Source organism: Echinops telfairi, unplaced genomic scaffold (assembly GCF_000313985.2).
Source record: "Echinops telfairi isolate 266 unplaced genomic scaffold, ASM31398v2 ScPeMD7_7468;HRSCAF=8506_0, whole genome shotgun sequence".
In the NCBI taxonomy this organism is placed as follows: Eukaryota; Metazoa; Chordata; class Mammalia; order Afrosoricida; family Tenrecidae; genus Echinops; species Echinops telfairi.
In genome coordinates, this window is record NW_022111369.1 from 3,083,411 (window position 1) to 3,098,526 (window position 15,116).

The 15,116-nt window shown below is 40.5% G+C and overlaps 1 protein-coding gene across 1 annotated transcript in view; it reads right to left on the reverse strand.

The window, feature by feature from the left end:
• Positions 1–8,354: 8,354 nt before the first annotated feature.
• The window catches only part of LARP7 (La ribonucleoprotein 7, transcriptional regulator), a 15,097-nt gene continuing 8,335 nt past the window's right edge, over positions 8,355–15,116 (reverse strand). Inside the window, exons 7-10 of the mRNA XM_045284311.1 lie at positions 15,001–15,112; positions 11,318–11,477; positions 11,009–11,100; positions 8,355–8,662 (exon numbers count right to left, since the gene is read on the reverse strand). Coding sequence (XP_045140246.1) covers positions 8,582–8,662; positions 11,009–11,100; positions 11,318–11,477; positions 15,001–15,112 — 445 coding nt within the window. The 3' untranslated portion in view covers positions 8,355–8,581. The remainder of the gene's footprint in view (positions 8,663–11,008; positions 11,101–11,317; positions 11,478–15,000; positions 15,113–15,116) is intronic.

Sequence of the window (15,116 nt, forward strand, 5' to 3'; positions counted from 1 at the left end):
GACATCATGTTTAAAGATCATCAACCAGATGGATTGACACAGTGGCTGCAACAATAAGCACAAACATAAAAACAACTGTGCAGATGGTTCGGGTCCCGGCAGTGCTCATTCTGTTCCACACAGGGTCACTATGAGTCAGAGCCAACGCATTGGCCTGAACAAAATCAACATGCTAAAAAAACAAAAGAAAAAACCCCCAAAAAAACAAAATCAAAATGCTGCTGCTGGTGTGTGCTGTGTGGTGAATTCCACCTCCTAGAAAATCATCCTTTTATGATCAGAAAGAAATGAGTATCAACTATGTATTCTATAAATGGAGTAAGTGCCTTATATATAAATTAAAAACAATCACACATCCACATACATACATGCCTGTAAAATCGAATAAAGAATGAGAGATGGCCTTCAGATTGCCTGAAAAACCAACCTGGGGAGTTTCTGGTGAGAAATAGAGCACAATACATTGTTTAATCTATTTACTAGCTAATGCAAATTCTGCTTCAAGAGTAACATAGCAGCATTTGAGATGTAAAAGAGTACCACTGGGGGGCGGGGGTGGGGGGTGGGGGGGAGGGAGTACCACTACCTTACAAAATGGTGTGAAAGCAGACAGAGAATTCTGGCAATTTTTTTGGTTTCTTTCTCTGTATTTTCTGTGCTTTTCACAGTGAATCCATATTGTGTAAGACAATCAAAAATCATGATATTTTATTTTATTTTAAATCATGATATTTTAAATCAAAAGTGTAAAGTGATTTTCCAGCAGTTGATGTCATTTTTAAATACACCTCCATGTAATTGTTCATCCTTAAATAAAACCACAGTCATTTTGCTTTTTAGATTTAGAGACAGGGCAAATAGAGTTGGTTTCCTTAGTAATTGCAGCAAAAGCTTCCAAACATTCTTTTCTGTTTGTTTCTCCCATTCCGTTCTTTTAAAACTGTTAGGATTTCCTGAGTAAGATGATGCATACTAATTACCAGTCCAATTTTGTCCTCAGAGCTTGAACATGGTGACTGAAAATGGGCTGATTAAACCTTACCCCAACATTCTTTGTGGGGCCCTGGCTCCTCCTGGAATCTGCCGACTTGGCAAAGTGCAACTTCAAAGCGCCACTGAGAGTCTTCTTGTACAAATGGCAACGTGGTCCCTCAGATTCAACATGAATACTGTATTGAAAATAAAAGTACTAAAAATAAAATACATTGAACTTGAAAAAAATGTACTGCCTATTTATTAAAATGTGCAACCAGTATGTGACCTGATTAATACCATAAAACAAGGAAAAGCAAATGCATAGGAACCGAAGTTTATCAGTGGTTGCCAGGAGCAGGGGAGTTAATGGTGATGGGGGGGGGGCAATCACATTCAGGGTGGGGTTGTAATTCTAATTCAAACTGCTGTCAAGTTGTACACCAGGAAAAAGTTGAATTAGTAAAGTTGTGTAATAGACCTATCTACCCTAATGATTGAAAACAAGGGGAAAGCGTAGCTGCTGACTTCGTGACTGTTTAACATATCACCATATACCTCATGGGATTTGGTTTTTTGGTGTGGCCCTGGAGGGTTCTGGTTTCATGGGAAGTCTACGGTAATTGGCTTTATAGTATGTGTGCAGTGCTTGCATTCTACCTCCCAGTTTCTTGCACAGTGCCTGGGGTGTTAAGGCTTGCAAGTGGCCATCCAAGGCACAACAGTGGGTGTCTACTTATCTGGAGCAAAAGAGAAAGAAGAAAAGCTAGAACCAGGGGGAGGAAATGGAATGTGTGGCTAATTGCTTCCATGACTAACTGCCTCCTTTGCCTTGAGACCAGAGTAACAGGATGATGCCAGGCTACTATTACTGAACATTCATTGTGATCAAAAAATTCTATCGAAGGGTCTTGATTAAAAGTGGGAGAAACAAAGAACAGATTTGCACTTTTTTTTTTTTTACTTTTGTGTTTATATTATATTTCTTTTCTTTTTTAATCATTTTACTGGTGGCTCATAAAACTCTTATCACAATCCATACATATATCAATTGTGGCAAGCTCATTTGTACATTTGTTGCCATCATCATTCTCAAAACATTATCTTTCCACTTGAGCCCTTGGTATCAGCTCATTTTATCCTGTACCTCCCCCCCCATGAACCATTGATAATTTATAAATTATTATTATTTTGTCATGTCTTACACTGTCTGACGCCTCCCATCACCCACTTTTCTGTTGTCTGTCCCCCAGGGAGGAGGTCATACATAGAACCTTGTGATTGATTTCCCCTTTCTACCCCACCCTCCCTCCACCCACCTGGTATCTCCACTCTCACCACTGGTCCTGAAGGGATCATCTGTCGTAGATTCCCTGTGTTTCCAGTTCCTATCTGTTCCAGTGTACATCCTCTGGTCTAGTCAGATTTGTAAAGTAGAATTGGGATCATGATAGTGGGGGGAGGAAGCATTTAAGAACTAGAGGAAAGTTATATGTTTCATTGTTGCTACACTGCGCCCTTACTGGCTCATCTCCTCCCCACAACCCTTCTGTAAGGGGGATTTTCACATTTTAAGGATTCTAGACTTTCTGCAGGCATGGAGGATAGGCGAACCCCTGAAAATATTACCTTGAGATAATATTCAAACCTTAAATAATAAAAACAAAGTCTCCTGAAGTAATCTGAAAACTGAACGTTAGTCTAAAATAAAACATTGCTGTAGAATCTATTCTGACCCATAGTGACCTATAGGACAGAATAGAGCTGCTGGTATTTCCAAAACTGTCAATCTGTACAAAAGAAAGCCTGACTCTTCTCCTAGCATGTCGCTTGTGGCTTTGAACCACCAGCCTTACAATGAGTAGTCCAATGCTTAACCTGTAGCTCCACCAGGGCTCCTATCATGTAGCTTAAGTAGTAAGAAAGGTCTGCCCTGAGCATTATATTTGAGGATTATTTATATGGAATCCAATTGACCACAGGATTTAAAGATTTAGGTAGGAGCTTTAGGGGGCCAGTTGAAAAAGAAAATAGAAAAAGAAAAACCAAACTGACATGCCGACTCATATTGATCCTATAGGACAAGGTAGAACTACCCTTGCGAATTTCCATGACTGTAACTGTTTTTTGTTCGTTTTATCATTTTGGGGGGAGCTTTTACAGATATCATTTCATAGTTCAATCACATCACACAATATTGTACAATTGCTACCACAGTCAGTTTCAAACCATTTTCTTTCTTCTTAAATTCCTTGATAGCAGCTCCCCTGTACCCCCTCCCTCCTTCCCTCTCTACCTCCCTCCTACCTTTCCTCCCTCTACCTCCCTCCTTCCCTCCCTCCCTCTCAGGAACCCTTATTTTTATTTTTGGCAGCATCTTATACCATCTAATATATTCATTTACATACAATTCTGTTGTTTGCTCCTTTGCTCTCAGGGAACCATTATTCCTGTTACTGTTTCTGAAGGGTTATCTATCTTGACTTTCATGTATCAAAAGATCTTAATTATACAAGTGAACATATGCAAGTCTAACATGATTTATAAGGTAAAACAATTAAAAACCATAATAGTAAGGAAAGGAAATATTAAAGAATTAAAAGCTAGGTATGTGCTTCATCAGTGCTATACCACACCCTGGATTTATCATCCCTTCTGTGTGGCCCTTCTGAGAGGGACTGTTTAATTATCTTACAGGTGGGTTTGGGGTCTCCACTGCATCCTACCCCTTCACATTGATTTGGTGGTTTGATTTTCAACTTCTGACACCTCATGAGCACACAGCATGATACCTTCTGTGGGCTTTGTTGCTTTCCTGCTACATGGCCACTTGTTTGCTACAAGCCTTTAAGACTTAACACTGTATCTTTTAATAACCAGGCACCATCCGCTTTCTTCACCACATTTGTTTATGCACTGTGATAGTTAAGGTTTATTGTGCCAACCTGGCCGATAAGTAAACACATGTGGGATTAATTGAAGGGTGGAGAGATAAATGGCTCAATGAGCCTTGCCTTTCTTGTTCTCTGATGGTCGGACCAGTGTGTAGCTGCCTTAGCTAGTTCTTTGCTCAGCTGGCAAGGCTCACTTCCTGAGAGACATCCCTGAGAAGCCACATGGACCTACCCTGATGCAGCTCTGGGTGCTGGAGAAGCGGCGTGGAGACCCCTGCCAGCGCTGAGATGCTTACACGCTTATTGATTCCGCTGGTTTTCCTCCTGCATTCGGCGTTATTGCGTGTTTTGTGAGTTTGAGGAGGACTTTGTGGATTGGTGTGGGACTTATGGGTTTGGACTGAACTGGGTTGGGATGCTCTCTTAATGTACACTTACCTTTTATAGAAAACTCTCTTTTATATACATGAGTTTCTGTGGATTTGTTTCTCTAGTCTACCAAGACTAACACATGCACCCACTTTGTCTTCAGCGATCATGTCAGGACGGTATCATACAATGCCACATTATTAGAACAAACCATTCTTAAACAGAGGTAAGATTTAAGTAGAGGCCCAAAGTCCATCTGCTTCCTTGTTGCATTTGCATTTATATACAAACAAATATACCCATATATATATTTTTTTTTTCTTTCCTCCTGCCCCACTTTCATTTTTACCCAACATTCACCTCTGTTATTCCTCACAGATATAATTCTATTGACCAGAAAAGATACATCCTCCTCATCATCCATTTTAGAATGTTTACTGTTCCCCTATACCTGTCTTTATTGGCTCACCACTCCCTCCCTCACCTCCTCCCTCTCATGCCCCCAGCAACTGCTGGTCCTGTTGCTGTCTTTGTAGGACTGCCTATCTTGCCTATCTTGTAGAGATAAACACATGCCAAGAAAAGAAATGGGGGTGGGGGGCATGGAGAGAAAATCAGAACATATAAAGGGGGTACCCCCCGCAAATGGAAATTTTTTTCAAAGCTATGTAGTTGAATTTTATGAAACAAACTTATCACCTTCAGCGTTCTCTCCATTACACTTAATACATTTGTCAAATCTACAATTCCATTCTTGAAAACATTTTTCAAATTCATCTGCTTGAATGGCTGACAGTACCTCCCTCGTTTTTTTCTTCACCTCTTCGGTGACATCAAATTGCTGTCCTTTCATGTCCCTCTGGATTTGTTGAAACAAAAAGAAGTCTCATGGAGCAAAGTCAGGTGTGTAAGGTGGGTGGGACAAGAGAGGCATGCTGTGTTTGCCCCAAACTGGCACACTGAGGTGGCTGTGTGACCAGGTGCATTATTGTGGTGGCAAAACCAATCCCCCATCTGCCACAAATCAGGTCTTCTATGTTGCACACTGTACACAATCTTTTCAAAATCTCTAAGTAGAAAGCTTGATTAACAGTCTGACCTGGTAGAACGAACTCCAGATGCACTACGAGTTGGATTTTTTGTCCATTCGTGAAGTTGACAGACATCCAGAATGAAATTTGTCGTCAATCAACCTTTTACCTTATTTGAAACAAGAAGACCACTCATACACTTGCGTTTTTCCATAGTGCTCTCTTTGTAAGCCGTATTCAACATCACACGTTTCTGTGACATTTTTCCTGAGCAGGCAACAAAATTTCACAGCTGCACCCTGTTCTCTTAAATCAGCCATCACGAAAAACAAAGTTTGAGCAAAACTGCTTTTAGGGAAAATTCACTGTGACCACAGAGAACCTTCACAGTCAATGCCCGGGGCACTAACTCAGACTGAGTTGTTCAATGCTTGCAAGCATAAGGGCTCTCTAGCTACCACTGGGAACCCTAGTGGCACTGTTGGGTTCGCAATGAACTGTTACCTGCAAGGTTCAACCCGTACGGCCACTCAGAGGGAGAAAAATGAGGCTACCTGCTCCTGTGAAGATCTGCAGCCATGGAAACCCTACCTGAGGGGGAACTGACTGGAGTCATGACTTGGAATCAATGACTCAGAAAGAAAGGGAGTTCCTTTAGGTAATTACCAATTAATTACATTCTTAAGGAAAAAATATTTTAAACCTAAAGCATTTCATCATTATAAAAGGTCATGCAGTTTTCCTTGCAAAGCAACCCCTACACGTAATTCCAAGAATGGAATTGACACCAAAATGCCTGACTACTCCTGTAAACAGGGACAGTTTCTGGAACTCACAGGGACGGTTCCACTCTGCCCTATAGGGTTACAATTAGCTGCCACTCGACGGGAGGAATGTTTCTTGCTTTTGTTGGAGTTTACATACTATAGTTTTACCCCGGTCCATCATGTTTGGTACAGTAGAGGAGCAGCAAAAAGAGGAAGGCCCTGGACAGATGGATTGATGCAGAGGCTGCAGCAACGGGCTCAAACATAAACAGGAGAGGGTCAGTAAATAAGTATTGCTACTACAGCTGTCGTTGATTGCAACTTGTAGTAACGTCTGTCCCTATGTATTGGGGTTCCAAGGAGAAGATACGCTTTTTTCTCACATGGAGTAAGCTGGTGGGCTTGAACCACCACCAATGAGGTTAGCAGTTCAATCCTTACCCGACATGCCTCCAGGGCTTCTCTAGACTCTTCATGCTTGGGACCACTTTCCTAATGTATCTAAGACACAAAATAATGATCCAGTTAAAAAGCTAACTCACTGTCAATTCTGACTGGTAGCGACCTTACAGAACAGAGCAGAACTGTTGAGAACAGCTGACTGCCTAAGTTTACGTTGTGTGATTTGCTCTAGCACAGCTAACATGGCACTGCCCAGCTCTGCAAATGATGGCTCTCCAGTATGCGCTCTGTTCTGTGCCATCTAAGGAACGCTGGCTCAGTCACCACAGAACAGAGACTTGGCAAGGCAGTAATCTTCATGGAACCAGACAGCCACATCTTTATCCTCCAAAGCAGCTGATGGGTTTGAATCAATGACCTTTTGGTAAGCTGCCAAGCACTTAACCATTGTGCTACCAGGCCTCATCTATTTCCCTAGAGCAGTCCTAGACCCTGAGTGTTGGATTGGGTTGTCCATTGGGCCGCTAACTGCCAACGTCAGCAGTTCGAAACCACTAGGTGCTGTGGAGAGCTTCCATATTTAGTTTTGGAAACCTACAGGGGTCCCTGTTCTGTCCACGGGGCTGCTATGTGCCAGAATCGATTTGATGGCGCGAGTGAGGGTGATCCTGATTGTGAAGGAAAGGAATAGCTTCTCCGATGTGTGTGAAGTGTGCCAAGGCACTCTGCCCAGGGAGTGGACAGTCCTGAGATGTGCTGCTCCACTTGCAGGCCTTATTGTCCTGCGACCTGAACTGACAGGTGAACAAGATGAGGTGTCCTTTCCACCACCACCAAACACATGCTGTTAAATCCATGACTTTTCTGATGTGCCATCATTGTGTAGTAAGTGCTTTGGTGTTCTGAAGTTGTCATCTGTCCCATAGTTTGTTGGGTATTAGATGCGGGTCTATTAGGAGTCAGATGTGGTTGTTAGCCTGTGAAACATGACATCTCAGTGGCTTAAAAAAGTACTTCCTTTTCCTCTCACGTTGACAAGCTCAGAGGAGTGCACGGTACAGATTCTACGGTAGGCTCCCCAGGACTTCCTTGCCCTGGTCTTCTGTCTTTACATGCTACCATGCCTACAGCTGCCTTCCACTTTCACGGTCAGGCTATGGACACAAATTGGCCTTTCCAGCCACCACGTCCTTCCTCCGAGCGAGAGGCAGCAAGGAGGAAGAAATGAAAGGGGGTGGGAAGACAAAGACGTGTGGAGGACCCCTGGTGGTGCTGTGCCATACAGAAAGCTTGGTTCAAACCCACCAGTTGTTCCACTGGAGAAAGATGAGACTGCCTGATCCCCCAAAATTTGTAGTCTCAGAAACCTTATACCTAAAACCTGCAATTTTAAACTTCCCGACAATATAGGACCAATGTATTTCAATGTCACCTACAGACTTCAGAAGGGCGGTCCATGGCCCACCAGGCCACTGAGCCATGCCTCCCTTTCTAGAACCTAGAACCTTGAAAGACCCAGTTCTGTGGGTTCACTTCTGGATAGACTTCCCATGCTCTAGTGCCATGACTTCCCAGAAAAGCAGCTAAATCTCAGTTCCAGCCAACATGGAATGCTTCCTGTGTTCATGGAATGTTGATTCTGTGAAAACAAACTGAACACTGTAAAATTCAACATTTCAGTGGAATCACTTTACAAGGTCAGCAATAGAAGCTCAGATAAGGCAAATTAGAATCTGCATATATAACATGAAAAGCTATCCAGGAAAGCTAAAATGCAAAAACCAATTTGCAAAATAATATGTATAGGAAGAGTCTATTATTAATGCAGTTATAAACTTTTCCTTTATAAACAGATATTCATATAACATTATCTTTATAATGATGAATTTTTAATAATAAAATAACAACAAAATGATTGATAATGTTCAAAACACATTTATTTGTTAAGTGACACTGAGACTAACATTATATAAATGGGTTTCAACAAATTGTTTAATGAAAAAATGTGGTATACAATGTACTTGTCTATAAAAAAAGTATCTACAAGTTGAGAAACAAAGATATTTTTCATTAAATGTAGGAGCTTTAGAACAACATTCATCGTGTAGCATTCCAGTGAAATAGTCAGGGTTAAACCATTTTTATTTCAATCATATTCCAAAAATCGAATGTGTTTACTTGCTTGCTGAGTCTTGGCCAATCTAATCTTTTCAGCTTTGGTGATTAACTATAGGGAGGAAAAAGCAAAAATTAGAACATACTGGACACCTGAAAAGAAAGAAGATAATTATAACTAGAAAGAAGTGAAGCTTTCAACTTAAATTCTGCCTGAAGAGAACGGAGCAGGGAGACTACCGGGCTGAACAAAAAGTTCCAGTCCCGTGAGAGGAGAAGAGCGGTCATGACAGGCTGGGCTTTGGGTTTCGAAGGCGCGCTCTGTCCTGCAGGCATACCGAACTCCCTGACAATCTTGCTTCAGAACCTCTGCGCTTTCTGCTGCAGAGTTGCACTTCCAAATTCTCCTTGGCAGCTCACTCACTTCCCTGTCTCTGCTCAGATGTCACCACTGTAGCTGGAACTTCCCAGACCACCTCACTGAAGCAAAGTTACTCATCATTTGCTTTCTTTTCCTGCACACCAGTCCTCAGCACTTCACCTACTTTGTCACCTAAGTTGTTATCTGTGTGCTTTGAGCATGCAGGAGCTTTGTTACTTAGGGCTGCGAATTCAATCTCCAGCCCTAAGACACTATCACAAAGGGGTCATTAAAAAAAAAAAAGATAGGTAACAAGGTAGGGAGGCACACTAATTATGGACTACCCCTCCCCTCTCAAGCCTTGCGAGGTGGGGAGAAAGCTGGCTTCCTACTCCCATAGCAAGTTCCAGTCTCAGAAACCAGCAGGGGCGGTTCTGCCCTGCCCTAGAGGGCGGCTACCAGGGCAAAATAACTCCACGCAAGGGGTTTGTAGGTTTGGTCTTTCGCGCGGTACTTTCTTTTCATTTTATGAGATTAGCCAATTGAGCTACTACCATACCTTCAGTGAACCCCTTGTTATTTTCTCAAATGTTTCTGTATGAAACAACTTCTGCCAGTGACAACTCTGAGAGTACACCAGGCAGCGTGGTCAGAAAAACAACTCTCCACCTCACTGACCGCGGTCAGCGCTTGCTGCTCTCCAGCCGATTCTGACCAGGGACAGGGCAATTCCCAGCAGAGAAGCAGATGTGCTCCTTAGGTTTGTTCAGACTGGCTTCTCCAGGGCTGAGCTCCAGGCCTGTCTTTGCAGGCACTAAGTGGGGCGGTTGGAGCCCTCTTCCGTTCAGCTAGCAGCACGTAACCATTTGTGCCACCCTGGGACTCCAGCGCAGCGACAGAGCTCCTCGCTGTGTCCCAAGCCAATTTAGGAAACTCTAGCCAGTGTTTATTTCTTTGACTCAAGTTTAATTTTCAAATTGCTAAGTCCCAGGACTCTTAAAATAGTGAAATTTCACACCAGTGACAACAGTAAGTATTGTTTAGCAAAGCAAGTTAATTTGTCACCAACCCTCCATTAACTATTTTAGCATTTAAATAATCTCAAGCAGGCTGTGAAATTAACACCTCTTAGACCTAAAAGAGCTCTTAGGAAGGAAGGAGGCCACCCTATCTCAGCAAGTCCCCTAATTCGTGAAAAGAGAATGAACAAAGACCAGTAGGAAACTTCCCCCAAATTATCTTTAATTCCAAAGAATCCCAAGTGATAGCGGGTTGACTTAAAATACGTGATTTTAAAGTAAAAAACAAAAATAGTATAAGTATAACATCCAAAAATCTACAAGCCAAGACGATAAGAAGCCTAACTTTTTAATGCTAACTTATAGAGGATGTACATTATGTTAATATTTTTATAATATATAATTTATAATTATGTGCCTTCTTGTGTGTTGAATGTACTAACCTTCTGCCAACTAATTTGTGTCTAAAAAATAAACTTGACAGCTCAACTAGCAATGACTTTATGAATTACCCAGAGTCACACTAAACTGAAAGTACATTAAATCAATGAACAAGAGACTTGTCTTAAATTGTTTAACTTGTTTAAGATTGTTTTTAATACTTGTCGAATCTCTTAGAGACAAAGAAATAAGGCTTATCATTCTTTTATCAGAACATACATATGTTCTCTTAATCTTATCTGTAGAAGCTTCTATCTTTATCAACTACCCTCTACATATTTTGTTTTTAACACTAAAACATTCTTGAAATAATCATTCGCCATCAAGCTACCAAAAGGACAATCAGGAGTGTAACTTGGAAGCACATCACTAGTTAAGAAAACAAAGAACCACAAAATACAACTCAATAAAAATTACAGTATGTGTCCTTTTGGGCCCAAATAATTACAATTTCATGTATCTCGAGATCTAGACAAATGAGTACTCCCTCCCATCTAAATCTGAGTATATATTCCGCAAACCTTTAACATAGGGAAATCAAGGTTATTTTATGACTACGGATTGCTGACTTGCAGGAGAAATGAGTCTTGCAAAGATGCGAGGCTACATAACTGTAAGTTCAATGTGAATTGGTTACCTTCTCAGTGCCTCTTCTCTTTTCCCGAGGCTGATTCAGTTTGGCCTGCCTGTCTACCAGAATCTTCTGCCAATACCTCTGTTCATGATCACCTGGAAATCAGACACACACATCACTCACGGAACACAAAGATACAAACGAGGACACACTTTCAACAGCTGAACTTCAACAGTCACTTGGTTATAATGGGCATGATTTCATGCCTACTGAGTATAAAGACAAAATAATAAATTTCATACTAAAGTCAGAAACTACAACACAATAACCCCCAACAAACACTGTTGGAAGAGAAATTGAAGTCCATTTTACCAGAAAGGATCTCCAGTTTCCAGTTGTGCTTTTTGCTGATTTCTGGGTATGCACTTATTACTGCTTGAGCATCCGCAGGAGTCCTAAATCTTACATGGCATTCCGTATCTCCTTCTAGCAAATCAACATACACAACTTCTGAGATCGCTGCCAAAGTATCCTGTATTAGAGGGCAGTAGAAACACTTAAAATAGGTACTGAAAAATGACTCCTAATAATTGTAAAAATTCCCTAACAGTGGTGTCAGGTTGCACTCTCAATGTAAACCATTATGAACCTCAAGCAAACATTTTTATAACAAACATTTTAAAAAATGACATAGAAATATTATTAAAAATATACTTTGATAAAAGAGAAAAAAAATCAATCTTGGCACCAACTCTTCGAATCTACTTTCACTTATTTCTGACACACTTTAAAATCTGAATTAGAATGTGTGAATATTCTAGATGGGATCTGTACAGCAGAATAGACAAATACTGTGCATTTCCTGCAAAAGAGTTCTAATTTCGGAGTAGTACATTTGATAATTAAAAGAAATTTGTTTCGATTGGAGAAGGAAGGTTTGTACTTGTGGTTGTTAGGTGCTATAGTCAACTGAGATTCATGGCAATCCCATGTGTGCACGGGAGACCCGCTCCGCCACGTGACTGAAGCTATATATAACCTCTGGGAAGCAGATTCGCCATGTGACTTAAATTACATAAAACCTGAGAAGCAGATTCGCCACGTGACTGAAGCTATATATAATCTCTGGGAAGCAGATCCGCCACGTCACTTGACTGAAACTACACATAAACTCTGGGAAGCAGAAACACCACGGAGTCGATTCCAACTCACAGCAAGCCTCTAAGGCTGGGTAGAACTGTCCTTGTGGGTTTGGCAGACTGTAAGTCTGTAGGTTAGAAGAAAAGCCCAGTGTTTCTCTCTTGCAGCAGGCTAGTGGTTTTGAACTGCTGACCTTGGGGTTAGCAGCCCAGTGCTTATGCACTGAGGATCAGGCCTCTATTCAGGTCAAACAACAAACCTTTTGCTGGTAGTCAGGGACTTAAAACCACCACAAGAGTTTGTGTTTTTTATTTACCTCTACAAAAATCATTTGACTTAAAATACACATACATCAAAGTGTCCAACCTTTTATAACAAGTCATAAAAATGCTTAATAAAGCTTAGGGAAAGTCGATATTCCCTGGTGGATCAAGCAGAACACAGTTCAAGAGGCATGACTTCTGAAAAGGTATTGAAGGCAACTCCTAACCAAATTGTCATCCCCAAGAAAGGATCATTTTGTCTCTAGGCCTACCTACAGAGACAGCAAATTAACAAGATTCCTGCATTCCTAATCAATTTTTTTCTCAGCAAGTTCTACAGTGTATAACAAAGCCTTTATGCAGGAATGTTACAAATTCTTAATTAGTCACCTTCCAGGCATAAAGCTTAAAAACAAAACTGGAGATCCTCAAAAAGTGAAATCTTAACAAATTTCTTCTCAGTGTCAGTTTTACTGACATCAGTTTAAATTACTTTTAGATGAGGAAATTTCAGATTATTGAGTAATGGGGGGGAAAAACCAAGCAACCAATACTTGGAAAAATTTTAAAAATATCGAATAAAAATCTGCACGAACCCAAAAGACAAGAAAAGCTCATCCCAACACAGCCCCAAAGATCGGCACTTAGTAAATGAAGCAGCTTAAAAAAAAAAAGTTAACTGGGAAAAAATAAAAGATATACCTGACAATCATTTCTAATTCCCTATTTAGGCGATTAATACTAAATTTAGGGACAAAGTAATAAAATCAGTATTAAAATGATGACATTGAAATATATTCTCTAGTAGCACTAGTAGTATTGAGAGCTCTGCAGGGGATTATCAAACAGAACAGACTGCAACCATTCAACAGATCGTTACTAAATATCCATTATAATGTCAGCCTAAGCTCCTGATGCCAAAACCCTCTCAGAAGGACTAATTAGGCTAGCAGTCACATGGGCAAGGCACAGCCAGCATAACTGCCATCATAGCTCAGTTTTTGTTCCAGCAACAAGTAAGTAACTACAATATTGATTAATGGAGTTATTTTGCAATTTCAATCAGCATACATAATGAATCTGTAATAATGCAACTATTTAGAGAACAGCTCTTTGATAAATATAAGGAAATCTATATAAGTGATTCCAAATAACTAAGGTGACTAATTTCTCCACGCACTTTTTTGCATTCTAACTAAGCAGAGTAACATGCCTTCTCTCATGGTTTCAGGTGGACTCTTCTACATTTTCTATATGCTTCCATGCCCTAAGATGCAAGCTGGTGGGATGGGCCAAATTCCTCACCAACAGGGACAGAAACTTCACAATGTACTTTATTGGCAGCCAGAGATTGTTCAGATAGGGCCTCAGGGTGCACACGGATGATTACAGTGCACAAAAACCTCAATACAAACGTGAGTTTAAAAAGCTGACTGGTCTATGCAAAACCAAACAAACGTGATACATGCCGCCGTGTCGCTAAAATAATTTAACATTTTTAGTAAGACCTATAAGTTCCTTGCTTGGTTAAACATATACAACCTCTCAACTGAAAATGCGGCAGGGTGAGAATAAATAAGATGGCAATCTTACACAAAATTCTTGATGGCACTATTAAGAATCTCTTGTGAGGGTGCAAATGGTTGCTGAAGATAAACATGGTGTGTGTGTGTCAGTTAGACTGTGAAGACTGCTTAAATTATATAGGCCAGTGGGTTTATTTGAGTATGGGTGCACAGTTGTAGCTTTAAAAAATATGAATTGTTTTTCAAACAAGTCTGGGTAGTGCTGCTTACATGTCAGCCGCAAGAACTGAGAACATTTTAATAAAAAGAAAGTAAAATAAAAATTCTTTCCCTCTAAAATCAGAACCTGTGCTTCTTTTAGAAAAAGCACAGAACTAAGACAAAAATAAACTCATAATAAGTGATCAATATGTACAGGTAGTGTCTTTAATGCCCGAGAGTAATTTTTACCTATTTTTAAGTCATTGGGTACTTAAGTCTTCTAAGGAGCTACTAGAAATCCAGAGCCCCATTGAAAAGAAATTCATGAGGAAGGGAGGGAAAAAGGAAAATGAGCTGATTCAGGGAACCCAAGAGGCAAGCGAATTTTGGGAATGATGAGGGCAACAAATGTATAGATGTGCTGTACACAATTGATCTATGTATTGTGATGAATTGTATGAGCCCCAATAAATTGATTAAAAAAAAAAAAGAAATCCACAAATTCTCTAGTTTAGTCCCAAACCAGAGAATTACAGTTAAAAAATAATGTTAGGCCAATGATAATATTAGTATTAAAAAAGCCTGAAAGTGGAAAAATATCCTTCAAAAAATTGGGAAAGCCTTTTCTGTATCCTTTAGTTATGAAAGTGACTCTATTTCTTCTTTCACAAGTACACAACAGCTAACAATTAAAGGAGTAGATATACGCATAAATCATAATTTTCCCATAGCAAAAGATGTGTCAATTGAACTCACTATACATGAGATCCACTGAGAAATTTCAGGCTTTAGTTTTTGCTTCAGGTTAAATGTGAGAATTAGCAAAGAGTCAAAAAGTTTCCTATAGAGGTAAAAATTCTAATTTGACTGGCCTTTTTAAAACACAGGTCGGAGAGAAACTACCCTGGGGGCTGGAAGGCATTACCCGCACTAGTTTCCTGCCAGGTAGAGACTCTGCACTGAGGATCTTCACAATCACTCCACTCACAAACTGTGGTCCCATGGCATTAGCTTCCTGGGGGCGACACTCTTCATTGTTTG